We start from the raw sequence: 26,177 nt of genomic DNA, 5'->3' as shown, positions 1-26,177 counted from the left end.
AATATCCCTGGTAGCCAAATCTAAATATTTAAAAGTGAAAGTACTATATGAAAGAAATAGAAAAGCAAGGACAGAAATGATTTTAAGTGGCTCAGCGCATTCTAATATCCTTATAAAAGAATAACCTGGATGTTTGTCTGTCTACGTATCTTTAATTCAAAGAAAGAGAATTGCAGTGCTAGAATTATTGTGCCTGATTATCTTGGGAATTATTGCTAATGATTAAGATTCAAAAATGTAAAATTAACAAGATTGAATTTAATTATATGTTTGTAAGTTTGAAAATTGTCTAAATTTACGATGAAAGTTATCCATATAAAAATGCACTAACAGACACACTATGATGTAGAAAATCTTCGCATTAAAAAAATGCAGTTTCATACAACCCCCTCCTGGCTCCTTCTTTTTTTCTTTCCTTGCTAAATAAGGTGTTTCATCAAGTCAGCGAAAGTTACATTATAGTAAATATATTATTTTCTGTCAATGTTATTATAAGTGTTATCCTATTATCCTTCAATATAAAGTAGTAGGCTTTTTTGTCTGTAACGTAAGATCTCGCTAGCCACAGAACTGGCATGGTTCTCCTTTACAGTGAAGCTTTTTATGAGTCCTGAGATGGTTCGATGCTATTCATTTTTTATTTTTAAAAGTCTGTGTATGGTTTTAGGCTATTTTATTGCCCCTTAGCCCCCTAGATTCTAATTTCTAAAAAATAAAAAATTGCAAATAAGTTTTGTTGGTGGTTTCAGCAATCCAGTATTGTTTGATAGTAAAATATTTGAAAATTTACCTTTTTAAATTGTACCTAACTGTCGCAGGAATCATTCAAATGTAGAAAATATTCGATCTTAAAAATAGCTTTTTGGTATTGTGCCTAAACACCGCAAAACATACACCTTTCAATTTCTCTATTCAAACTTTTTTTTGTGAAGAAAAAGGAAAAAGTAATTCCAGTATCGCCTCGAAGCCGATCGATATCCGCTGGATTAGAACCGGTTCTCAGCCATACTGAAAAATCATGCATAACAACGTATTTCAGACAATTTTCCACAAATATTAAAATAAAAATCATAAATTTAATACCAGTTTTGTTAGCACGAGCCTTCGGGCCGTCGGGTCTAACAAAACTGGTTTTGATGTTATATTTTTCATTTTAATATCCGCAGAGAGCTGTCTTTAATAAAGTACGATAATTACTATTCCATTTTTTAAATCCAACTTACTTAAGACTTTATTTCCAATTCAAAGACTTTTTTCACAGTATAGTAATTTTAGTTTTTTTAATAGTAATTTTATTCAGGGAGGAAAGGGACATTGGGCTGTTTATTACACTAGTCCAAAAGTTTTATAATAATGTTTTCTTATTTGTGGGCCTTACAACTTTGGGGACTTCAATTGCATTTTGATTGGTTGGTTCATTAAGAGTGTCCAAACGTTACATCTTCTAATTGTAATCTACATAAGGGGTTATTTATCTATCATCATTGGAGATGTATATAAATTTATCGGCCATTGTCTTCTCCCTTTAGATCCTTGAATTTTATTTGCACAAGTCTTTTGTTAGGAAAATTAAAGGTTTAAGCAGCGCTAACAATAATTTTATATCAGAACTAAATGCAATTTTTACCCTTCATGATTTTTAAAATGCATTACTGTTCTATACATAGTTTATAAGTATGTCTTCTTTGTAAGGAAAATATAAATTTGATAAAAAGTTCAGTCCATTTGTTAAAAAAATACTAAAAAATCAAACCTATGTCTTTATTAGCCTCTGTTAAATTACATTTTTACTTAGGCTACTAAAATAAATCTACGCATCTATGGTCGAAAGCGGTCTTGTTTTAAGATATAACAGCATTTAAAAATAAATTCTAAATTGAAAGAAAATTATATTCATAATGACAGCTATAAAATTAATGCAATAGTTTTTATTATATTCATTTAATTTTAGTTTACATTTATTAAAGAAATTTTTATTCAAAAAAAGTTTTACTATGTCCATTAGAAGAGCAGTAAGAACATTTTAGATTAAATATAACAATAATTAAATAGTTATAAAAAAGTTGAAATTAATAAAAATATGTTTATTTGTTAATTTTAAGTATGTATCTTTGAGGACCATTGGACGTACGGACAAACATACCTAAGTTATTGAGTAGCTGTGCCTTAAAGTTGTAAAGACTTTTCAGTATGGCTTCGAAACCGAATAATATCCGCTGGATTAAAACCAGCTCTTAGCCATACTGAAAAATCATGTATAACATCGTATTACAGACAATTTTCCTCACATATTAAAATAAAAATTCCTTTTTTCAGATATAACCTGATCCCTCTCTGACTCTGGTCATGGGTTCGAAGCCTTCCAAGTCGGGGAGGGGAGCTGACAATTCAGCGGCAGCTACTGGCAGCAGCAGTTCCAACACAGCAACAAAGCTAAAGGACAAATGGGCCACCCTCCCAACCACTGGAATACGAGGTCGCGGGGCCCGGGGGTTGAGGGATGGCGGCGGGGAGGAGGGGGAGGATGTGCGGGAACAACAGCACACCTCCCTCACCCTTGAGCGGTCATTCAGTGGTGGCGGGGGAGAGAGGAGCGAGGGAGCGGGGGAAACTATGAGCCTGAGACGGCGGCCGACACTGGGCAAGCGGCTGAGAGCGTCGTGCCGCAATTGGGCGGTGGCCAGAGGTCTAGCCAAGGCAGCTAACCAAGAAAAGGTAAAATAATCATATAATAAAGCTAAGCTATAACTTGCTTTTTATGTCCGTCTTACACCTTGTGATCGAATGCAAGAGAGAATTTTCTTGTGTTTTTTCTTTACACACATCCAAAGCATTACTGATCACCAATCCTGCGATTGCAGAATCGTTGTCTGGATGTCCTAAATTTACATGATAGGAGTTTTACCTGTTTTTGGGCCAAGGAATACCCAATACTCTTACAATTTATGTAAGTAGTAAACTTAAGCAGTAAGATGGAAAATTATTAAGAAAACTTTTAAAATTGAAAATTATAATTGATTTTTTTTAGGAGAAGGAAAAAGCAGACGAGAATGGTTCTAAGAAAGGGGAGGAGACAACTAAATCTGACGTCCCTGAAATCAAGGTAAAATTTGCACCCAATTTCCCAGGGATGACAAGGGATAAGACAATTGACAATATATCAATGTACACCCTAAGTTATAATTTAGAGACCAATGCCCCTACCGCCCTGTAATTAGCCATAATGTTGTAAATAGTCTTAAGCTCAAAGCCATCCATACTTTTTATCGGCATTTTAAAAATCTAATGAATTGATTTACTCTACCGACAAATTATGATCCTTTTTTTCAATGGTGTTTGAATTCTTAATTGACAAATGGACCTTCAAATAGACATCTAATCAAATTTTGGTTTATAGAAATGAATTCAAACTGTTCTTTGAATAACACAATTTTGTTTAATTCCCAAGCTGTGAGGTGGTAATATTAGTCTACCCTCCCCCCCCCCCCCCCCCACATATTTACCTCAAAACGTAGGCAAAATTTGCCACAAATTATTTTTTCAGAGGAAGAAGTTTTTTATCTTTAATTGTACAATCCCTGTATCCCTATAGATTGCGTGACATTATTGTTCTAAGGAATTTTTTACAGAGCTTTTTCTATGACCAAAGAAATTAGTTAAAAAGACGATTAATTCTGATAATTGTTGCATTTTTCCTTTCTTTTCATTTGTTTATTTTTAAATCCTTTTTTGGATTTGTTTTTGTTAGATTTTAGAATTTCTTGTAAATAAAATGAAATGGTGAAGGTTACAACTGAAAAAAAATACATTGAGCAAAAAGTTTTAACTCGAAGGTTTAATCATTATATTATTTAAGTGTTAAATAAACAGCCATTCATCTAATAAAAGCTTAAATTTTATTCTAAAATATAAATCAAACTTTTATTTTAATACTGTATTTGATATTAGTGACTTCTCTCAAATTACATAGAATCACTATTGAACATTTCGTAGAAAAGCCTTTTTAATTGTTACTTTATCTTAGGTTAAACAAAGGTTAGAAGAGCTCCGCAGGTATAGAAATTCCCTCATAGTGCTTAGTTAAAATATGCAGAACAATCTCGCCCGCTTTTTTTTAATGCTCGTTAGACACTTGGAGGGAAAGCATTGCAAAAAGCGTTTGATTGACCGTCAGATGATTATTTTTGTGTTAAGGTTGAAGATACCAATGCCAAGGTTGAAATTAGCGAAGATCCATCCGCCACCGACAACGAGAACAAGGAGGTTGATATCCCCACCCTGGTAGCCGAGCTGGTCATAGAGGCCCATAAGAAGAAGATGGCCTCCAGGGCGCAGTCAAGAGAGTCCATACTCAGGCCTGGCTCCAGACAATCAAGGTAATTGTAATTCAATAGCCTTTGGCAGAGATCTTAAGGGATATGACAGTGGAGATAAATTAGTGTACATTGTACATCCCTAATGATTATGAACAAAATTACCCTTTCTGTAGATTATAATTATTGGTTGAAGAGTGTGAGCACTAATTAATTCATCTCACCAATTGAAATTCAGTAAAAAGACATTAAATTTTTAAGCCAACGAACAACATCCCCCAATAATAAGAAATTGGAAGTAAATGTCTTCCCCGTTATATCTCTGTGCATGCTACTGATTAAATTTAATACAAGTCAAATATGAAAATATTAAAGTGTAGTTACAATTGTTATAATTATGTTTATAAATCATAGTAGACTGATTAAATCAACTTTTAATTATAATTGTCTCTAATTATCCCATTAATAATCAATATTATAAGTTGTGTAAAGCATTAAGGACAATTTTTAACAAATCTTAAAGATTTCTAGATGCAAAAACAAATCATAAAACAATTTAGAATCCTGTAATAAAAGTAAAAAGATGATCTGTGTGTTTGAAACGAAGGATCTAACCTTTGTACCGATATGGTTCTTCTTTATAATGAAGCTTCTCATAGGTCCATCCAGTGGTTTTAGATGTCTGTCTGACACTTAAGATCTCTATAATTTCAATGAACTGATTGTGTCTCTTATTTTTTTAATTTTCTTTGTAGACTAAAGGCGCAGCCACTATTAATAAGAGAGTTCAATCAAAGATAATATTTCCCGAAATCTAAACATCTAAAATTATTTAAAATTTCTTTTCAGGTATTCTACCTTGCGGCCTGGGTCCCGACTGTCTATGGGTACCATGGGCACCTCCACTACCCTGGTCAACAAAACAGAATCTCCTAGCCCACCCCCCACCACCACCAGCAGTAACCAGCACAACAATGAGAGCCCACCCCCCATAGAGACAGAGTTTCCAGTGCTGGATACCTCTCTAACTTTGGATAATGCCAGTAGCAACAACCTGCCAACACAAGAAAATACAGGTATAGTTATTTTTCGCATCGTATTATAGACAGTTTTCCGCGGATATCTAAATGGAAAATTATTAGAATAAAAACAGTTAGGCCTCGAGGGGCCTTGTGCCCAAGTTAATTTGTGGAAAATAGTCTATAATACAATATTCTACATGGTTTTCCAGTATGGCTGAGAACCTAGAAAAATAAAAGTATTTTTTTTATTTTATTTTCAATTTAAGAGTCAATTATATATGAATACCTAGTTTTTTATTTGTGCACTTTAGAAAACTTTTTGTATAATACAATTCATGTTTAAGGAATGAATAGCCTGATAAGGACTGATACACCACCTTCACCTACAATTGATCTTAACTCCAGTGTAGATCAACCCATGAGTCTTGACAAATCTGAAATAAGCAATGACGAGGAGTTGAGAAACTTAGAGTCTTCCATGGAGAGTGAAAATCCTAACAGGCCGTCTGATATCCTTATTGATGATAAACACGAGGAGTTACAACCTCAAAGTTTAGACGTTAACAATACAGAATTGACAATTAAACACATTGAAAACCATTTAGATGGAGATCTAATTCAAACTCAAGAAATCAATAATGAAAATGTGCAAATTGAAGACACGATTCAAACAGAAGAAAATGTTCCAGTTGAGGAAAATATTGTTTCTCTTGATACTCATGAAACTAGTGAAAGTGTTCCAATTGAAGATACCATTGACACACAAACTGAATCTGAAATCTCAAATGATTCCCAACAAATTGAAAGTATAGAAGCTGTAGAGAACATAGAAAATGTTTTAGTCGAATTACCTGTAGAAACACAACACAGTGAAAATACTTCAATTGAAGGGCCAGTTGAATTACACCAAAATGAAGAAGATTTAAAATCTCTTCCAGATGAAGATCCCAAAGAAACTTCAGAACAACAACCAGCTGAAACAGAGCCAATTGTAACAGAAGAAAAAATCACTTCTGAGGAAATCCACCAAGAATTGGTTGAGGAGCAATCTAATGATGTTGACTTAACAACAGAAACAATTGACACTGACAATGAAAATGAAGTAGAGAATGAAGTAACAAAATCTCAAGATGAAAATAGTGAAAAATCTATTGAAATTGAAGAGAAATTGGAAGAAAATATTGTTATAGAAGAAAAACTGGAAGTAGAGAGTGTTGACAACTATTCAACTGCTCAAAATGTTGATGATCTTCAGAATGAAAGTGATCTTGATAAAGATTTAGAAAATAATGAAGTTGATACTGACCATTCTTCCAAGGAGTCATCAATCATCCAAGACAGCACTGAAGAGAAAATCGAACCAGCTGATTCTGACAAAGACAATGAAAACAAAACTTTGGATCATGACAATAACAGTGAAGCTATTGTTGAAAGATGGATAATTACTGACAACAAAAGTGAACAGGAAATTGATTCAATTCAATCTGTGGAGAAGGTTGAAGAAACTGAAAGTGAACAAGAATCATCAGAAATTGAAGAGATATCAACTGAAAACAGTCAAGAAGTTAAAAAAGATGATGAAAATATATCAGTAGTGGATACAAGTGAAGCTATATCTGACGCTGACTTAGAGGAGGAGAGTGTTATTGAAAATTTTGATGAAAAAGACAATTCAGAAGATGAAGGTAACTATTTTTGAAAGTCTTTCTTTCCATGTAAGATTTTGAGGGACAATCTATGTTTGTATAATCAATATCAAATAAGAAAGATTTCTTATTTTCAGCAAGGGATAATAATGGTCTTGGGCAGGTTTCTGCTATATAGGGGGAGGGGGGGGGGAGGGGAGAGGGTGACAGAAAAGAGATATTTCCTTTTGAAATTTTTGTAAACCCACTCCCATAATGTAATGGGCGATAGCCGGTAGTGTATTTTTGTCAAAAAAAAATCTTATGAGACTTTATATTTTTACTAGGTGCTACGCCCCTAGATGCCTCTAGGGATACTTGAAGTGTTGGTGGTTGAATTTGACCCCCCCACCCACATTATTAATTTTGAATAGAAAAATTCAAAAAAATTGGAGGGAAGGGTATTTTTCTTTTGTTTGGGGGGGGGGAATACTTTCATCCAAAATAGTTAAACACCTTACCTAGACCTATAAAAAGCTTCACTGAAAATGAGAACCATATAGGTTAAGTGGTTAGCTAGATCATTTTAAGCTATAGACAGACACAAAAAACGTACATCCTGTTACTTTAATATAAGTAAGATATATAATTGTTTAAAAATAATGAAATTTTCAATGTCTTACAATTTATTTGAAAAGAAATTGTTAATTGAATAACATTGAAAAAATGTGATGTCATGTTGTCTGTAAAAGAAAAGAAAAACACCAAACAATTAAAATCTCTTGTAATTCAGAAGTAGCAGAGGACAAAGATGATACAAAGGACAGTAATGAGAACAATGAATCATCTCAATTGAGTCCAAACAATGAACAAATAATACAAGAAGAAGAAAAACGAGAAGTTGTGACAGACAATGAAGAGGAAAATTCCCACGACCCTGACACTGTGTCCCCCAAAAGTGACACCACACCTCAACAACTTGATGATGAATCCGCCCAAAATACGCATGACAATGTAGTTGACAACAGTGATAAAGAAACTGAGAGTGAGGAGGAAAGTGAGAATGAGAGTGCATGCAACCCAATTCAAAATGGCGGCGGTCAAAAGGAAGACGACAGTTATGATTCATCTGATGATGAGAATGAATGTGATCCTAACAATGGCGGTAAAGGTGACAAGGGTGCATCTGATGATCATTCTACTCGCCAACATCAAGATGATCTTTGCCCTCAAATATCAAGGTAGCAATTGTAAAATTATATTTGGAAAAATATTTCATTGATATAACAGTTTTGTGAGGGAAAAGGGAGGTGGCTTTTTTGTATGTGTGAATGAAAACAAAAAAGGTGGGAGTTGCATAAAACAAAATTTGTTATAATTTGTATGTATTTGCATCATATTTTATTTCCTTCTTTTTTTGATGTACAAATAAATCAAACAAATCTTGAAATAAAGTGTGTAATTTAGTGCCTATTTGTTTGCAAAACAATGTGTATTTGCTTGAAGCAGTAATTACTATTACTTCATATCTAGGACAATGGAACAAGATGAGGAAAGAAAAGAAGAGAGTAAGGATTGTGGAAACGAACCCTCTTCCCCTTCCCCACAATCACATCAAGAAGAAAATACGGAAGAGGGTAGTAAAGATACCCCTTTAACTGCCACCCCTCTGTTTCAAGAAATTCCCACAGAAATGTGTAAAACAAATAACAATTTAGAAGAAGCACTCCAAGACGTAGTAGAAGGGAATGGAGTTGCTTCTGTGCATACTACCACCACAGGTGGGGAAATTGAGGAAGAGCAGTGTTCACTGGAATCAGACGGTTTGCAAAAATCTGACATTCTTCAATTAAGTGAAAGTGAGATTGACATTGCTTTGGAAAATAACCATCTTAGTGTAAATGAGAGTGGGGTGCCGCATGGAGAACTATTCGGGGAAGAAGAAATTTCCCCCGTTACCCCACCACCACAGATGAATGATTATGAACATAATGATGATCAATTAAACCAAGACAAGAACCAGACAGATCATTTCACCCCTGTTAATTACAACCCAGACATTAATGAGGATAAAATAGTTGAAGTGCACAGTGACGCAGCTGATAATTCTCTAATTGATAATGATTCAACTTTAATTGATGAGAGCCATAGCAAGGTTGATGATTTGATTGAGGATAAGTGTACTGTTCATAAATATGATCCATGGAATTTTAAAGGTTGCGTAACATTTAATCTTTAAATCAGAATTTTTTGTTCCATGTCAGTAGTTTAACTTTTGAAATAAGAAAAGCTACTCTTTATACTATGAAGCCTGTGCTATTATCAAACATTTAACATTTTTACACATTTAAAAAAATTGCCCACTTTATTTGAATCTTTTTGTCAGTCATTATGTTTTAATCATAAGCAATCACGTAATCTAAAATAACCATTCAAAAGCTACTGTGAAAACACGATGAAACCCGCTACTTCGTTTTATTTCCATGATCACAAAAGTCTTTACTATTTTTACAAAAAAAAAAAACACTAAAAGGATGAAATTGTCCTATTACGAATATGCTTAAATGTTACCGCCGCAATAACTCTAGAATCGGACAGTCCTGACGTCGACGAGGAAAGCGAGTTCGAGACCTACAGCGGCAGCCACGAGGATGACAGGTTCCAGACCCACCACGTCTCGGATGAGGAAACTTTGATCCTCCGATTTCCCTCCTCATTCTTCAATTCTCTGAATGGATATTGTATCAATGAGGAAGAGGAGATAACTACACAAAGGTTTATATTTTTTAAGGAACGCAGCTACTCTATAACTATATCATGTCCGTACGTCGGTTTGTTGGCTAAAATCACTTCAAAAATAGAGGAAAATTAATATTAGAACTTTGTATAATTGTTATCAAAAATGGAGAACTTCTGTTTAGTGATTAGCAAGATCTTAACGAACAGACAAAAAGCACCTTACTGCTTTATATATTAAATTCTTATAGATAAGCTGCGCTAATATGAATATATATCTTATAACGATCATATTAACTAACATTTGGATTTGCTCATAAAAATCTTCCAACAAAAGTTTATTTAAAAGTCTCCTCCTACTTTAATCAACAAAATAATCCTTAAGCCACGCCTCTCTTACACCATACATAAGACTATTTGAAACCCGCCCATTTGTTATCAATCATTTATTTCATAGTTATTATATATATATGTGGTTAATATTTTTAACGCTAGGTGACTCTTTGAAATAACTTTATATAAATAAATAAAGGCTAAATATACATATTTTACTTTTATAAAAAGTAACATAAAAGATAAGTTTATGCATTCATTTTTAATAATGGTTTCAAATGATTTTTGTATATTTTTCTACCACATCATTTTAGCTAGAAAGATCTTTTAATTTATTCCTGAATCACAGTTTATGAAGTTAACTTTGCGCAGTGGCGATACAGTAATCAATGATCGAATAGAGAGATGCTGTTATTGCTAGTTGAAAACTATAACCAATACCCCGCCCTGGAGATGTGAAATATCATCACCTGAGGCAATTTCTGAAGGCTCTTACGGGAGCAAATAATAAGAATACTATAACCCATACCCCGCCCTAGAGATGTGAAATATCATCACCTGAGGCAATTCTGAAGGCTCTTACGGGAAAAGTAGTAACTTAGAGGTGTAATATACTAATCTTGATGATTGGTTGTCCAGCTTAGTATTGGTCCTGACAAAAACTCCAAGATATGTACAATTTAAAGGGGTAAAATAAGATGCTGTACGTATTGGTGCAAAAAAATGGGGACAAATTTCAAATTGTTATGGCGTGTGACGTCATACCCCATCTCTTTTCTAGGGGGTTTCTTTCCTCCTTCCCTTTTCTTTTCCCTCACTTGTGACGTAAATAAACAGCCCCGTCAAATCAATAAACACAATTTACCTATACCCTTGGACGTCTATGGGTCCTGAACAGGCTTTTGGTTATTTACATGCGGGGTTGGGGGTTAACCCACAAAAAAGTACAGAAGGTATTTCTTTTAAAAATTCATATTGCAGGGCTTGTATTAATAGTAGAATAATTCTTCTCATTAGAGCCACCCGAGCTCTTTTTTAGGAGACATAAAAACAATCTTTGTGCTATTAATAGTTTAGGAGCTATGTTGAAAAGTGTGAGGAAGGTTGGAAAATGCAAATGAATAAAATATATTCTATACGAAAAAATTATGTCTAGCATCGTATTACAATCAATTTTCTACGAATATAGAATTCTACAATCATAAGCCCTGAGGTGCCGAAGGCACGGGCTAAAAAAATGGTTTTAATGGTTTTTGGCACCCCCAAAATATTTTTCATTTTACACCCCCACCCCCCATTTAAAATTTACTCCTACCTTTTACCACTGCCAACAGATTTCAGGGGGGCAGATTACCCCCCCCCCACCCAAGCAAATTTTACCCCCGAGACAAAAAATTTTTTTGGGGGGGTTAAAAAAATTTGCGGCGCGCGCCATTTTACTTCCCTCCCCAAAAAAAATTATCCCCCCTTATAAAAAATTCACCACCCCCCCCCAAAAAAAATAAAAAGCTAGGACGCCCCTGAATTGTACATTCTATATCCGCGGAAAGCTGTTTATGCGAGAAATGACTATTAAAAATTATTTTTTGTTCATTTCAGTGATGACCTGATTGGCCCGGCATCTACAGTTTCTCACATACCTTCTGTGTATGAAGATAATGTTGAGAATTTAGATGCTCATGATCTTGCTACTTCCAGGAATTATATTCATTACTAAGTCGAATTATATTTGTTTCCGAACACAGTAATAGTGTCTGACTGATTATGACGTAACAAAAAAAATAGCCAATGAGAGGCCGTTATTGACCAATGGTAAAATTTATAGTGGCCTCTCATTGGCTAATTTTTTTTTGTTATGTCATAATCAGTCAGACACTATTACTGTGTTCGTCTTTGAAACCAAGACTTATTCTATTTCAAACAAACAACCCTTTTATACTGAAGGACCTTTCTAATGTAGTCCTGAACTACGTATAGTACACAGTGCGCATGAAGTTGCTTTGACTTTAGTGTCAGAACCTAAATTGGGATATAGTGCATTTCATTACCCTAGGTTAGGTAACTTCATTTCACTTTTTAATAAAATCTAAAATGCAGCCGTTTTTGAGAAAATTAGATTTGAAAATTTTAAGTTCAATTTTCATCCACTAGGAGTTGCTGCATAATCATGACAAAAAAAGCAAAGATTATTTTTTTTTAAATTTTGAACAACTTTGCTTTTATAAAGTCTGTCATAAAACTCCTCTACATGTGATTTATTTAAGGCTGAATTTCCGTGACCTTAGCAAAGTAACTGATAAAAATGGCCATGAATCAACTCACTTTAGGAGTGGTTTTATGAAGAACTTTATAAAAGCAAACTTGTTCAAAATTTAAAATCAATAATCTTTGCTTTTCTTGTATTGTTGTACCATAGGTCCAGGGAAGGTTTTAAACTATTTATGGGAAAAATACCCCCCATCCAAAAATATCTTTTGCTCCTTTTAAAAACTCAAATGTAAAGTGGAGTGTCGACTCCCTGACACTTCCCTCAAGTGCCCCTAGAGACCCTTGTTTCTCATAAATTCACAATAGTCTAACACAACCCTTTCTTCCTCGAATGAGTATAATATGGTGTGTGCACAGGATTTCTGGAGTGGAAGAAACTGAGAAGATTAGCAGAGAAGATCACAACAATCAACAATTTCACTTTGCAGGCATCATTATTGTTTTCTCAGCTGCTATTAGAGCTAGACGGCTTGATTTTTTGTAAAGATTTTTATCATAAATAGTGAACTTTCATAATTTATCAGACTAATTCACTTTGGTATTCTATTTGGAAAGTGTCATTTTTAGCTCTGGAGTGACGGAATAAACGTTGCAACTTCCATGATTTAGCTGTTACTATTGACTTTATACATAAAATAATAAAAATTGGAAGATTTCTTTATTTTTGATTGTAGATTTTTTTAAATAGGTCCTATTTATAGTATATTATTTTTCGCCGTTTTGTAACAGTCGCCATTTTGTAATTTCGCCGTTTTGTAACATTTGCTGTTTTGTAATTTTGCCATTTTGTAACATTTGCTGTTTTGTAATTTTGCCATTTTGTAACAGTCGCCTTTTTGTAATTTCGCCGTTTTGTAACATTCGCCGTTTTGAAAATCGCCGTATTGTATCCACTCCATTTTCTCGGTCGATATTAAAGCTATTCAGCTATATTTTTGTGAAGATTCGCATGATTAGAGAGTATTTGCTCTATTTGAAATAAGCAATGCAAAACAGAATTGCCTATCATTTGAAAGTAGGAAGTCATTAAAATTCGATATCTTTGATTCTTTATTTGTTTATATTTTGCAGTATCATAATTACGGTGGGCCATGAATTCCGCAAAGGTATCAATGACACAAATTGATAGTATTTTCCAAATAGAATATGATATATTTATAGTCTCTTCGAAAAGAAGGGACAAGTAATATCACCCTAACCTTGTCCCCACATGCTAAACTTTCCAAATAAGAACAACCTATTCCGACATGCAATTTTCTCATAGAGAGAGGGACAATGGGCAGTTTATTACACTAGTCCTATAAATTTTATAATAACGTTTTAACAACTTTGGGGACTTCCGCGATTTTTGATTGGTTGCTTCACTAAGTTAAGTGTTCAAACGTTGCAACCACTTATTTCAATCTACTGACAGGGTAATTATGTGTATCATGTTAAATGGCCTCTTAGATCCCTGCATTTCCTAGATCTTTTGCTCCAGAAGATAATTTCAGTAAGTTAGCAGTGCTCTTAAAATAATTGCGTGTTAAGCTTCTAATCATTCACTATTTGGATATTGGCTGTTCTGATATTATTCTATTTTGATTTAGACAATTCTTTAAAACTATTATTTTGTGTGGATATAATGGCACACTCATATAATGACTAGCATTGCATATAGACGATTCAGTTACAAATCTGATACTTAGAAAATAAATTGTCATCATTTTGTCAGGGATCTGAGGGGATAAGACAATGAAAATAAATTAATGTACTGTACTTACATCCCCATTGATGATGAACAAATTGCTCTTCGGCGGATTAATTTATTTTGGAACCAATCAATCATAATTCAATATAAGTATCCATAGTTTTAAAGCCAACGAATAAGATAATAGGGTCTTATATGTTTGGGCACCTGTGTATTTTACAGTGCAATGTCCCGTCCCTCCCTCAATCAATTTTTGAACGAATCTATCAGTATTTGTTCACTTATTTTCCTTGTATTTTTTTAGTACCCAAGCTAAATCAAGTCAGTCGGTATTGAGGAGTAGAAATCTTCAGGAAGCTTTACAAAGTGTCTCGAAAGACCAGCCGTGTGACGTCATAAAAATGAAGAATGAGAGGAGAAGTGGTAAAAGAATTCCCCCCCCCAAAAAAAAAGATGGATAATCTCTCATTTTTATGACGTCACACTGCTGATTTTTTGCGACACTTTGTAAAGCTTCATTTCATCATTAAGGTTTAGCCGTCTATTATAGATAGCAGACGAGTAAATCTAATTTTCCCACAACCCTTTAACAGAACAAATTGTAAATCAAAGAGTTACTTCGCTACTACAGAGGTTTGTCTGTCTGTCTGTCTGTCTATCTGCTATGTTTCCTTTTTTTCTTCGATTTACTCTGCTTTTTTCTTCTGTCAATATCCATCCTTCTATGGGTTAAGCATTAAAAAATAACAGTAAACCAATTTGCAATTGACAAATAATGATGGTATAAAACTAGTGTCAGAATGCGACACCTCCAACCCTGAGGAGATATCTTGTCTAGTGGATGATGATACTGAACAGTCAGAAGAAGATAATGAAACTCCTGACAAAGATTATCTGGACCCAACAATTACATTTGTCAACCTACACTTGATCAACAACTTATCCGCCAATCATTCTGGCAAGTCAACGCCAAATGAGGCCTACCACGACTGTTTGGAAACGTTGTCTAATTTAGGTTTCTATTTGTAGTTTGTTATAAATGGTTTGTAGGATCGCAGTTGTTCTATGATGACAGTCTGTCCGTATGTCCTTCGATGCAAATTTTTCTTGTATGTTGACGGATTTAAAAATGTCAAATGTCCGAGATTTATTTAAAATACCTGCCAAAATCTAAGATTTTATTAGCCTGATATTTACATCGACATTATATACAATGTATAATTATATATTGTATTATTATATACATTACACGATAAACATTACTACTAGAAGCCCCCTTCTACGTAAAATAGAATGATATTTTGATAATTCTCTTTACACATGGCTAATCTTTATATAAACGTAACAGGATGGTTGTTTGTCTATATGCTAAAGGATCTCGCTTATTGCTGGACCGATATGATTCCTCTTTACAGTATGGGGAAGAGTAACAACACCCTCCCTAGAAAAAAATTAAACCCCCCCAAATACTAAAATTGAAAACTTTATAGGAAATACTCCCGCCTTCCAACTGACAACTCTAGTGCATCTAGAGGCCTTTAGGAGCATAACCACTAGTTTTTAATATATCAACAAACTATAATTAATTGCACAGACTCCAAAGCGTCTAGTGACGATAACGAAGAGCTACTTCCTGTCAGCGAAGAAAGTGTCGACACTGACACACTGGAGAAGAAGTTCAATCTTCAACTGAAGCCGTTCTATGACTCAGCAACAATTGATACCGAAGAAACTTTTTCTATAGGTTAGGCTTGTGTTCAAATTTTAAAAAAAGTAATACGTTTTATTGAAGCTTTTTATAGAGCCTTTTTAAAAAAATAACGTCATACAATACAAGAGACCAACAAACTAAATTACCAATGGCAGGCCAGAATACATTTTAACTGACCAATGGTAGGCCAGTATGTCATTTTTTCTAGGCACTATAAACAGCTTATTTTTGTGTACATCCAATGAGATCAATAAATTCGGGAATCTTAAGGGATAAGATAATGAACATTAAACAATAAATTGATTTAAATCCCCAATGATGATAAACAAAATTACTACTTCTATACATCATAATTATTGGTTGAAAAGTTAGTACAACACTAGTTTATGGACAACGAATAAGGTAAACTTTGGGTACCAGTGTAATTTACAGTCCAATGTCCCCCAACGATTGGTGGTTGAGTTTTATGCTATATTCTGGGAGGTTATTTTAATCTTTAAAAAAAAAACATTTTAACCTATCCTATTTTATAAATTAGCAAGGTTTTTTGTCTGAAGCTTAAGATTTTAATAACCACTGAACCGATTGGGTTCACATTATTAGGTAAGCTTCACATAGGTCCTGTGATGGCTTAGGCTATTTTATTTTCATATTTAAGTCATGGGATAGTTTTAAGCTATTTTTCTAGGTCCTCCATTCCCCTTAAAATACAAAAGCCCTAGATGCTAGGGGATAGCCACTAGTGTACAATAAAACGTTATCAATTTATCATATTAAATTGCCAGTTGAAAATGTGTATTTTAACAATGCGAAAATCGGTATAAAACTATAAATTACAAAATTGCACTTTTTTGATTTATATGTGGAAAAACAAAAGGACTAGCAAAATGTAAAAAAGGCGGCCTAAGCTTTGGCGGCTAAGATCATCTGTAATTACTTTTTATTCAACTTAACGCGGCTTTTCTGCGGATTTTTTAGTTTCCAGCGGCCAGTGAATTGGTAGAGTAACTCAGTTGCAGCTTTTGGGCTTTCTCAAAAAATGCCAGTTGAGCACTGATGCCCCCCCCCCCCACCACCCTAATTGTTAAAAAAAATTGAAAATAAGGGGGAGGAGTAATCATTCTGGATGCCTTATCCGTGCGATGATCCCCAATGATTGCGATGATTTATAGGGGGGATAAACCTGCACTAGTCTACCATAGTCCTGTTGGGTTACCCATGATAAAATTTCCCCCCTCAAAAAAACACACTTAAAATATCAATTGGAAGCTGATTAAAGTCCCTCCACAGATTATGACGTCATACGATAGAATAGCTAATGAGAGGCCAGAATACACTGTAATTGACCAATGGTAAAATTTAAGCTGGCCTCTCATCATCATCATCATCAAAGGCTTTCAGCTCCGTCAGAGCTCCGCCTCCCTTGCTTGGATACATTTGGTTTGGTGTCTAGCCATATTTGTTGCTGAGAGAATTTTTCCACATATGCTGCACGGCTTATTTCTGGACTTATATACTCTTGCCGTGCCTTCTACTCTAACAGGTTGTGGTTCCTGATTATTCCTGGCCCTACATGTTCTTTGATGTCGTGCAAAATTGGCAGTAGTTATTGTCTTAAGACACAAAGAACATTTCCTGAGGTTGCGTGATTCTGTCGTAGTTCCTTGGCAGTTCTTTTTGTGATTCATTATGCTTGATTCATACTGGAAGACTTGGTTGCATATATCACAGGTGAAAGTTACTTTTTGGTTTGAAATTTCATGTGTGCGCTTGATATGTGTAATCAGACCTCCTCTACTCTTACATATCTTGCCGCATTCATCACATTTGTTGACTAGTTCTACTCTAAGCTCTTGGTTTCTGTTTGTGGTTGGTCCTTGACTTTTCTTTCCTTTCTTCTTGTCCCAATCATAAAGGTGTTTAATCCTTTTCTTGACACATTTTTTCCACTCTTTTCTGTTTCTTGTCATAGCTCCAATCTTGGTGTAATCTAAGCCTGCTTCTCTGACCAATTTCTTGTAAAATAAGACTGTCTTTCTCTTTTTTCCTGGCACTTTCGGCTCGTTCTCTAGATCTTCTAACCATCCTAGTGTTACACATTTGACCAGTCTGTTGTCGTCCATCCGCATCAGGTGACCTAATCTTTCCAGACATCTCTTTTCTATCTTGACCCTGATAGAACCAATGCCTAGCTCTGTCCTGATATCCTGCATGTTAACCCCCATCTCCTGCATCTGGATTAAGGGGGGCTTGACCTTGCTGCTCCAGATGTACCTGTACATCTTGTCGACGCAGCTCTGGAGCTTCTTAATTTCTCCAGCCTGCCAGGTCCGTACCTGACAGTCAAAAAGCATTGCACTTTCAGCACATGCTTGGACAATCTTAGCCTGACTCCGTTTAGACAATCTGGAGCCTTTCAGTTGTGTTTTAACTTTGACCCAGGCTGCTCCTGCTCTCTTCTTTCTCTGTTTAATGTCCTCTGCTGGTCCAAGCCAACTTCCCAGCATTCTGATTTTGTTGCTGTCCTCTGTCCCGAAGATAACTTCTTCCTCCTTGTCGTCGTTGTTTTTCTCTTCAAATCTGTTCATGACCTCTTTGATGGTTCTCAGTCCTAGTTCAATCTCGTTTTTCTTTCCTATAACTGAAGTATCGTCTGCAAACAGTTCCTTGTCAATCTTCACTCTCTTAGCCTCCGAATTTTGTTTCTCCCAGGTATTACCACCTGGAAAAAAGGAGCCAGGTACAACTTTGTACGATACTCCCATTTCAAGACCTGCTTCTTCTGCTTTTCTCTTTCTCACTTTTGTGCCCACCCTCATCACCACCTGGTGGAACACGTTAAACAACACTGGGGATGATGGGTCTCCTTCTCTTAGGCCTCTAGCTGGTACCCATGGTTCGCTCTCCCCTTCTCTGCTCTTAACTCTGTATTCTGTCGCCTCATGCAATCCTTTTAGTACTCTCAGAGCCTTCTCTTTCATCCCATATTTCTGGAGTATTCCCCACAGGGCTGGTTTGTTTACCCTGGGGTATGCTTTCCGCAGATCCAGTAATCTTGCCACCGGGATTTGGCTGTCCTCTAAAATCTGTCCTCTGGCCTCTCGTCGTCTCCTTAAATCTGTCACATCTTCTTGGATCCTCACCATTACCTGTGTGGCATCCGCAGTTGATCTCTCTTTCCTGAAGCCCGCCTGGTCATCGTCTAATATCTCTAGCTTCTCCGCCCATATTCTCAGTCTGTTTGCCATGATTCTAGCCAATATTCTGCTGCCCATGGCCAGCAGGCACACACCTCTGTAGTTATCACGTCTGTTCCTGTCTCCTTTCTTGTGCAGGGGGATGACAAGACCTATTTTCAGTTCATCCTCCCATTTGTCTGGTCCATTGTTAAACATGTACTGTACAAGTGTTACTACTCTGTTAATTATTTCTTCTCCTCCTTTGAGTAGCATGCCTAGCCTTACACCATCTCTACCTGGAGCTGAATCTCTCATTTTCTTCATTTCTTTGATTATTTCCTCTCTTTGTGGCGTTTCCTCTAACATGTCATTCCATAATTCTGCTTCATCAGTGTTAAACATAGTTTCGTCAATCTCGTTTACCGCTTCCTCTATCTCTTCTGGTGTGTTTTCAAAACGGTTCTGACACACCTTTAAAATGGTCACGAAACTCCTCTTTTGTTATCGTTGTGGCGTCTGTATTTCCTTTCCATCCACGTCTGCCTAGCTCTTTCATTAATTTGTACATCTTTCCTTGGTCTCCACGTCCTTCTGCCTGTACACATTCTGCTATCTTCTCCTCCCACCACTCTCTCTCATAGCGTCTTATTTCTCTTTTCATTTCTCTCCGGGCGTCCTTTAGGTTCTCCTTAGCTTCAGCTGTTTCTCTCTCTAAGTCTTCTCCTAAAGTTCTGGCTCTTTCACTTATTGCATTTCTTCGTGCAACTGCTCCGGAGATTCTACTTTTCATTCTCTGGAGCTCCTCTTCTTTTCCGACCATCCATGGATTTTCTATTCTCTTCTCCTCCTCTCCACATGCATCTTTAGCTGCTCTCGTTACAAGATCAATTATTTCCTTGTAATTTGTTCTGTCTGGCATCTCCTCCTGTCTGTTTTCTCTTTCGTTTTCTTCAATCAGTTCATCTATCCTCTGTCTGTATTGTTGGGCTATTTCTTGATCTTTCAATCTTTCCCATCTAATTTTTGGTACTCTGGCTCTCTTGTTTGTTGGCCAATGCCATTTCTTGACTAGTATCTGTAGTTTCTTTGGCTTGTGATCTGACAGTGTTAGTTCCCCTACAGTGTTTAATTTTCTTGCATACCTATGTCTTTCTTCTTTTCTCATAATAAAACCGTCCAATTCATACCATCTGCCTAGCATCCTGTTGAACCATGTGCCCCTGTTTTTGTGGTTGAAAAAACTGTTGACATAAGCCAAATTGTTCTCATCACACCATCTGATGAATTCCCTTCCTCTCTCATTTGACTCCCTCAGTCCAAATTTACCTTTGGTTCCTTCAATTTCCTCTCCACCTCCGACATGTGCATTGAAGTCTCCACCTCCTATGAATATCTCCTTGCCTGCCCATTTTTTGTGTTGTTCTAGCTTATTAAACTCCACTTCTATTTCTTCTTCATTGTTTCCCCTGTATACTGGTATGTAGCTTGCTGTTAATGAAAGGCCTCTTGTCTTGACTGAAACATGTCTGTTACTTAACATCTTGGGTTGTCCTTTCTGGCACCACCCTTCTAGTAGGTCCCCCCTCAAGAGTATCCCTGCTTTCTCCGAAAAAATAATAGCTGTCAGATCTCTGCCTTCTCCTATCCATGCCACTCCTTCTTTTTCTGCTCTGACTTCACTAAGTAACACTGCGTCCCATCCTTCCTTCTTAGCTTTTTCCGCCACTGTCTTAGCTTTTCTTTTGTTGAATGTCCCTAGAGACATCCTCTGCACATTCCATGTTATGATGTTGTATTTTGTGCTGTTGTTGTTGTTGGTTTCTCCCCTCTTTTCCTTTCTTTTCTCCTTTCTCCTTTCTCTCCGTTGTGCTTTCCCTTCCTCCGTTTTGTTTCTCCCCGGTCCTGGGTTTGGGTGAATAGTTTGAAGTCGAAATTTCACCCATTGTCCTATGCTTCTCTCATCTCCGACACCTCCCAAATGATAGCCCTGCAAGGGCCTTCGCCAATATGTTTTTATAGAGAGAGGTGTTGTGGCTGGTAACACCCCCCTCTGCTGCCTAAAAAAAGCGCCTTGGTTCGTCCTCCCTTGCGGGGCTCCTGCCGGGCTCGCTTCTTCGGCCTCCTGGACTCTTTGCCGTCGGTCTCGTTTCCGGTTCCGCCGTTCCCGCTGGTCCTGCGGGGAAGGGGTCTCATTGGTTATTTTAGCGTATGTCGTCATAATCTGTGGAGGAACTTTAATCACCTTCTGACAATTGTTTGTGAAATAGGAAAGCATCTTAGAGGAGGATATGATTTCATTTTAAATATTTGCTAGTTTTTTTTTAAAATGGGTAAAGAAAATCGCAGTACCAGTTGCAGTTGCCGATTCCAGATCAAAAGTGCATTAAAATAAGAATTAAAAGATTTCATCAACACTATTTTATTTATATAAATGTAATATAGCGCAGTAATGGCCTTGTAAATTTTTCTATCTAACCCTAATTTGTTTCATTTATACAATTTAAACAGAATAATAGATTAGCTAAATCATTGGAAAGTCTTTTTTGTCGAATGGTAATTAAAATATATCTTTGAGTTTTCATTCCAAATGCAAACTTTTGACTTTATATGGGGGAATGAATTTTAGGTCTTCTCTAGGGAGGGAGGGGACATTAAGGTGTTTATTACACTAGTCTCCAGAGTTTTATAGTAACGTTTTCTTATTCGCTGGCTCAATAATTTTGGGGATTTTTATTGTATTTTGATTGGTTTGTTCATAAAGTTGAGTGTCCAAATATCTCAACCACTAATTGCAATCTACAGGAAGGGGTAATTTTATGTATCATTATTAGGAATGAACATCAATTTATTTGCCATTTTCTTATTCCTGGCTAATTATAGAGAAGGGGGGGATTAGGCGGACGCTATTTAAAATTTTAACACAATTATAAATTTTCGCAGATTTTTCGAGTCTTGATGACGAAGAAGATGAGAGATCAGTTCATCCTGTGCATGAAACTATTGAGGAGGAGAGCGAGAGTGCTGAAGAGAGAGAGGAGGGGGAGAGTGAGAGTACTGAGGAGAGAGAGGAGAGTGAGAGTACTGAGGAGAGAGAGGAGAGTGAGAGTACTGAGGAGAGAGACAATGAGAAACAAGATTCCTATAATTATTCCAGTTCTTCTGACGGGGATAGTATGCAGGATACACTAGTACAGGTTAGCATTCAAATAAACTATCTACAGCTTTGGGGAGGGTATGTGGGTGTTGATGACTCGACACCCCCTTAAAATTGAAATTGGGAATGGCTACCACCCCCTAACAAACTATGACCCCCATAAAAAAATCCTTTGCACGCCACTGATTTAGAGAATGTAAATAAGCATTACAGCAATAATAATCTATTATAGCAGCCAAAAAAACAAAAAAATTCAAACTGAGATTTAATGACCCAGTGAATTATTTAATGGATGCTCAATTTGTATGCATTCTTCACAAAGATACATTGCTGATAATCATAATCAAAAGCTGAAAAATTCACATTTTTAATCTTTTGTGGTTTTGATTGGTTTGTAGCTACAAAACTAAGTATACATATATTACACTAGAATTTTGGGGTATGATTGAATCCATTGTCCTATCTATCTATAACTTGATATACATAATTATTTTCTACTTTTTCAGGGAACTTTTGAGAAGACATCTTTATATACGAATCCTAAATTAGAAAGTCCCGCCAAAAATAACGCCATGACACCTTCCTCTACAGACAATATGGCCGCCATGACACTTTCCTCTACAGACAGAAAGTTGCAGAAGAGAAGAAACAGAAAGAGAAGAGCTGAAGAATATCTTGAAGATGAAAGTAACTCTGAGGAATCTGATAGTGAGGATGAGAGAGACAACAGCTGGGGAATTCCCACTGACCATCGACATTTCTATCCCCTTCCAATTCACAACAACAACAGCAAGTCAAACTTTGGCAAGCCGTTGATTATGGGAACAAACACGACGACACATCAATACAGTCAGGGAACAAATGGCGCGACATTTCGGTCGTCTTTGATTGGAGCCGGAGGCTTTGGCAGCAATAGAAGTTCAGATTCAGATAATGACTCGGAACATTCGTACACACGCGGCGAGATGATCGACAGTGATGTTAACGAGTATTTGGTCAGCTTTGACACGTCTACATTTTACACGACAGCAGGGCCGGGGTCACTGATGTTCATTAACAACCCCTTTGCTGGGTATATCGAGGATGATAGGAATGGGGAGGAGCTGAGCTCTCTGGAAAGTTATGATACTGTTGTGCCCAGAGGGGATTGGATGTTAGAGGTGAGAGTTAAATTTGTTTTAAAAAATCCACTATTTTATTTTCCTGACACTTATATTATTACATTAACATACTAATCATTGTTATTTTTTATTATTAAAATTCTAAACAAAATTTTGTCCAAAAATTTCTATTAAATGTAGTTCAAAAATATTCCACATCAATTTCAATGCGCTAGGGTGGATAAATATCTGCTCAAAGACAGATTTTCTTTTGTAAATGTAGTTATGAAATTACTCGCTCCATTATTAAGGCGCTAGTAGAGGTAGATAAAGATGAGTTCTATTATATTTTGTATTATATGTAGTTCAAAAATAATCCGCTATTGTGTTAATGCGCTAGAATAGGTGGATAAAGATCTGTTCAAAGACAGATTTTCTTGTATATGTAGTTAAAAAATAATCCGCTACAATATTAAGGCGCTAGAGGAGGTAGATGAAGATCTGTACAAAGATACAAGTGAAGAAGAGGATAATACAAATGACAATATCTATGACAGCTATCAACAACAAGTAAGGAAATTCTCAATCAAAATGATTACAAGGATTAATCATGGCCATTAGTAATGTAAGCTGTTCAATTAAAAAACAACAGATAAAATATTATGAAATTATACATTTAAGGAAAATAGATGTTATGGGTGAATTTTATAGTTCTTATGTAAAAGTAACAGGATGTGTGTCTTTGTGTACTAAAGAATCTTGCTAGCCACTGCACTGTATCTTCTAATAGGTCCTGGAAAAGTTTATTTATAGCTATTTTGGGATGTTACTCTGACCCTAGAAAAATGACTCCCAAAATTTTTGCTTAGTTTTTCTTTTTTAACTGAAATTCGGTGAGGGGGGGGGCGGGTTTGACTCCCCTTACCCCCTTCCCCCCCGAACTGAGGAGCCCTTAGAGACCTCAAGGGGGAGTAGCCACTACGTATTTATAAAGTAAATGCATTGGAGATCAGTAACAAACGTTTATTTCTACTTTTATGGATGTGTTTCAGGATGAGACCGACAATTCCATGGAAGATCCAGCTGCCTATAAAAACATGGCTGAAACATCTGAGAGTATAGTTAATGATCTTCTATCTGACATTATGGCTGATGTCAGCAACAGTGACATTGAGTTTGAAGACAATGAAAGACTAATCAGTGAAGAGTTTGATAATGATGAAGAAGTGCCTACAAGTGGTGGTATAGGGATTAACATAACCAAAACTGACAAAGGGTTCGAGTCCTGTTCTCCTTGTAGCTCAACAGCTGATTCTGATATAAGCGGCGGCAGCCACGAGAAATTTTCTGATGACCAACTTTTGTTTGAATCTACTAGGTGAGTTGAGATTCTTATGTAAACGTAACAGGATGTCTGTTTGTTTGTACCGCAGGATCTCTGCTGTACTGTTATCATTCTCATTTACAATGTAGCTTCTCATAGGTCCTTGGAAGGTTTATAACTGTTGTGGATAGAGTTACCCATTCCCACAAAGAGAAATTGCCCCTAGATAAAATGAACCCCCTCCCACAAATTTTGTTTACCTTTTCTTTGTAAACCTTAAATTGAAAGAGCCCCTAGAGGCGTCAAGGGGCACTGAGAGTTTACATAGATAAACATTATAAAAGACAGATAGACTACCTTAGAAACAATGCAAAAAATAGACCTTGTTAATTGACAAAAAGACAACGAAATAGAAAAGATAAATTGAATAGAAACTATGTTCTTAAACTGTAAAAGACAGACAGACAAAAATATTTTTAAACAGTAGGTACATTTCCTCAAATTGCCAAGCGAACACAGAAGCCTTCCCTTTGTTTTACCCCTGCGTTGGGACCCAATACAACCTGATCCTCCAAACACTAACTTACGAAAAACTCCTTCCCTTATTTACAATATATTTCAAAAGAAGGGAAGAGGGTTCTGTGCTCAACTGAGCTTTTGGGGGGGAAAACCACAAAAAAAATAATTGAAAATAATCATTTTTAAATATTTAGCTCCAAACTGTCAGAACTTGGGCTGAGCACTGATGAAGGAATAGCAGAGCTATCTGATGATGATTATACCAAGGAGAAACATGATGATGATCATACCAAGGAGAAACATGATGATGATCATACCAAGGAGAAACAAATATTTCATCTAGACTCAATAGACAAACCAGAGATGTTACTACACAATGAGACCATCAACCAACTGGATATTGGACACTCTGACAATAGCAATAAGATTTTTGGTAAACTTAATCTTTTACAAGTGGCAGATTTACAATAGTTATTGTTTTCAAAAGCTTAATCTTATTAGTTATTGTTACTACCAAAAAACAGATCTCATCTTGTGTAAATATTTTGTAAATAATTTTTTAATTATTGTATTTATATTTATGCCTACTTTTATAAATTGATGAACGGATAATAATCACTAAATTTAACAATATATAATAATTTTTGTAAATTTAAAGAACCTTGTATTGTATTGTATATTAACCTGTACATAAGTTAAATGTATTACTGATCATAATAAATGATATTTAACCATGTTTTTCATTGATATTTTTATTTTCAAACTTCTGTATTAGTTGAAAAGGTTAAAGGATTTCAATACTAAAAAGAAAGAAAAAAGGACTAAGAATTAAACATAAAAATACGAGGCTATGAGTCAGGGGCGTCCAAGCTTTTTTATTTGGGGGGGGGGGTAAAATTAAAATTTTGTTAAGGGAGGGGTAATTTGTGTATTGGGGGGGTAAAATGACGCGCAAAGCAAGCCGCAAATTCTTTTTTTACCCCCCCCCCCCTCAGGTGGGGGGGTGTAATCACCACTTTACCCCCCCTCAGCCCCCCTTGGACGTCTTTGCTATGAATGTTTATAGCTAGTTTGAGAGGAGAATACAGAAAAATTACATTTTTTTTTTTTGGGGGGGGGGGGGCAAGAAACAGTATTTGAACACTTGAACAGAAACTTATAAACTTCCATACATTGAAACCAAAATCTTTTGAAGAAAAATTT

General features: G+C 35.9%; 3 protein-coding genes and 1 non-coding gene across 4 annotated transcripts in view; all 4 read left to right on the top strand.

The window, feature by feature from the left end:
- The window catches only part of LOC145319922 (uncharacterized), a 44,133-nt gene extending 32,387 nt beyond the window's left edge, over positions 1–11,746 (top strand). Inside the window, exons 2-10 of the mRNA XM_080162324.1 lie at positions 2,317–2,715; positions 3,029–3,103; positions 4,195–4,376; positions 5,163–5,389; positions 5,680–7,020; positions 7,754–8,201; positions 8,494–9,176; positions 9,549–9,735; positions 11,629–11,746. Coding sequence (XP_080018450.1) covers positions 2,347–2,715; positions 3,029–3,103; positions 4,195–4,376; positions 5,163–5,389; positions 5,680–7,020; positions 7,754–8,201; positions 8,494–9,176; positions 9,549–9,735; positions 11,629–11,746 — 3,630 coding nt within the window. The 5' untranslated portion in view covers positions 2,317–2,346. The remainder of the gene's footprint in view (positions 1–2,316; positions 2,716–3,028; positions 3,104–4,194; positions 4,377–5,162; positions 5,390–5,679; positions 7,021–7,753; positions 8,202–8,493; positions 9,177–9,548; positions 9,736–11,628) is intronic.
- The window catches only part of LOC145318732 (uncharacterized), a 321,894-nt gene that overhangs the window by 219,449 nt on the left and 76,268 nt on the right, over positions 1–26,177 (top strand). The window lies entirely within an intron of this gene.
- LOC145320404 (U4 spliceosomal RNA) lies at positions 10,390–10,530 on the top strand. Its single transcript, XR_013880190.1, has one exon. It is a non-coding gene; the product is annotated as a U4 spliceosomal RNA (small nuclear RNA).
- LOC145319921 (uncharacterized) lies at positions 12,629–25,625 on the top strand. The gene is made up of 8 exons (XM_080162323.1): positions 12,629–12,725; positions 14,781–15,002; positions 15,582–15,731; positions 21,818–22,071; positions 22,538–23,191; positions 23,609–23,701; positions 24,184–24,509; positions 25,169–25,625. Exons 1-8 carry the CDS (start codon positions 12,629–12,631, stop codon positions 25,443–25,445), a joined length of 2,073 nt encoding a protein of 690 aa, XP_080018449.1. The 3' UTR covers positions 25,446–25,625.

This window comes from Acartia tonsa, chromosome 5, assembly GCF_053477335.1.
Source record: "Acartia tonsa isolate MP-2025a chromosome 5, ASM5347733v1, whole genome shotgun sequence".
Lineage (NCBI taxonomy): Eukaryota > Metazoa > Arthropoda > Copepoda > Calanoida > Acartiidae > Acartia > Acartia tonsa.
This window is presented reverse-complemented; position numbering and strand designations above follow the sequence as displayed.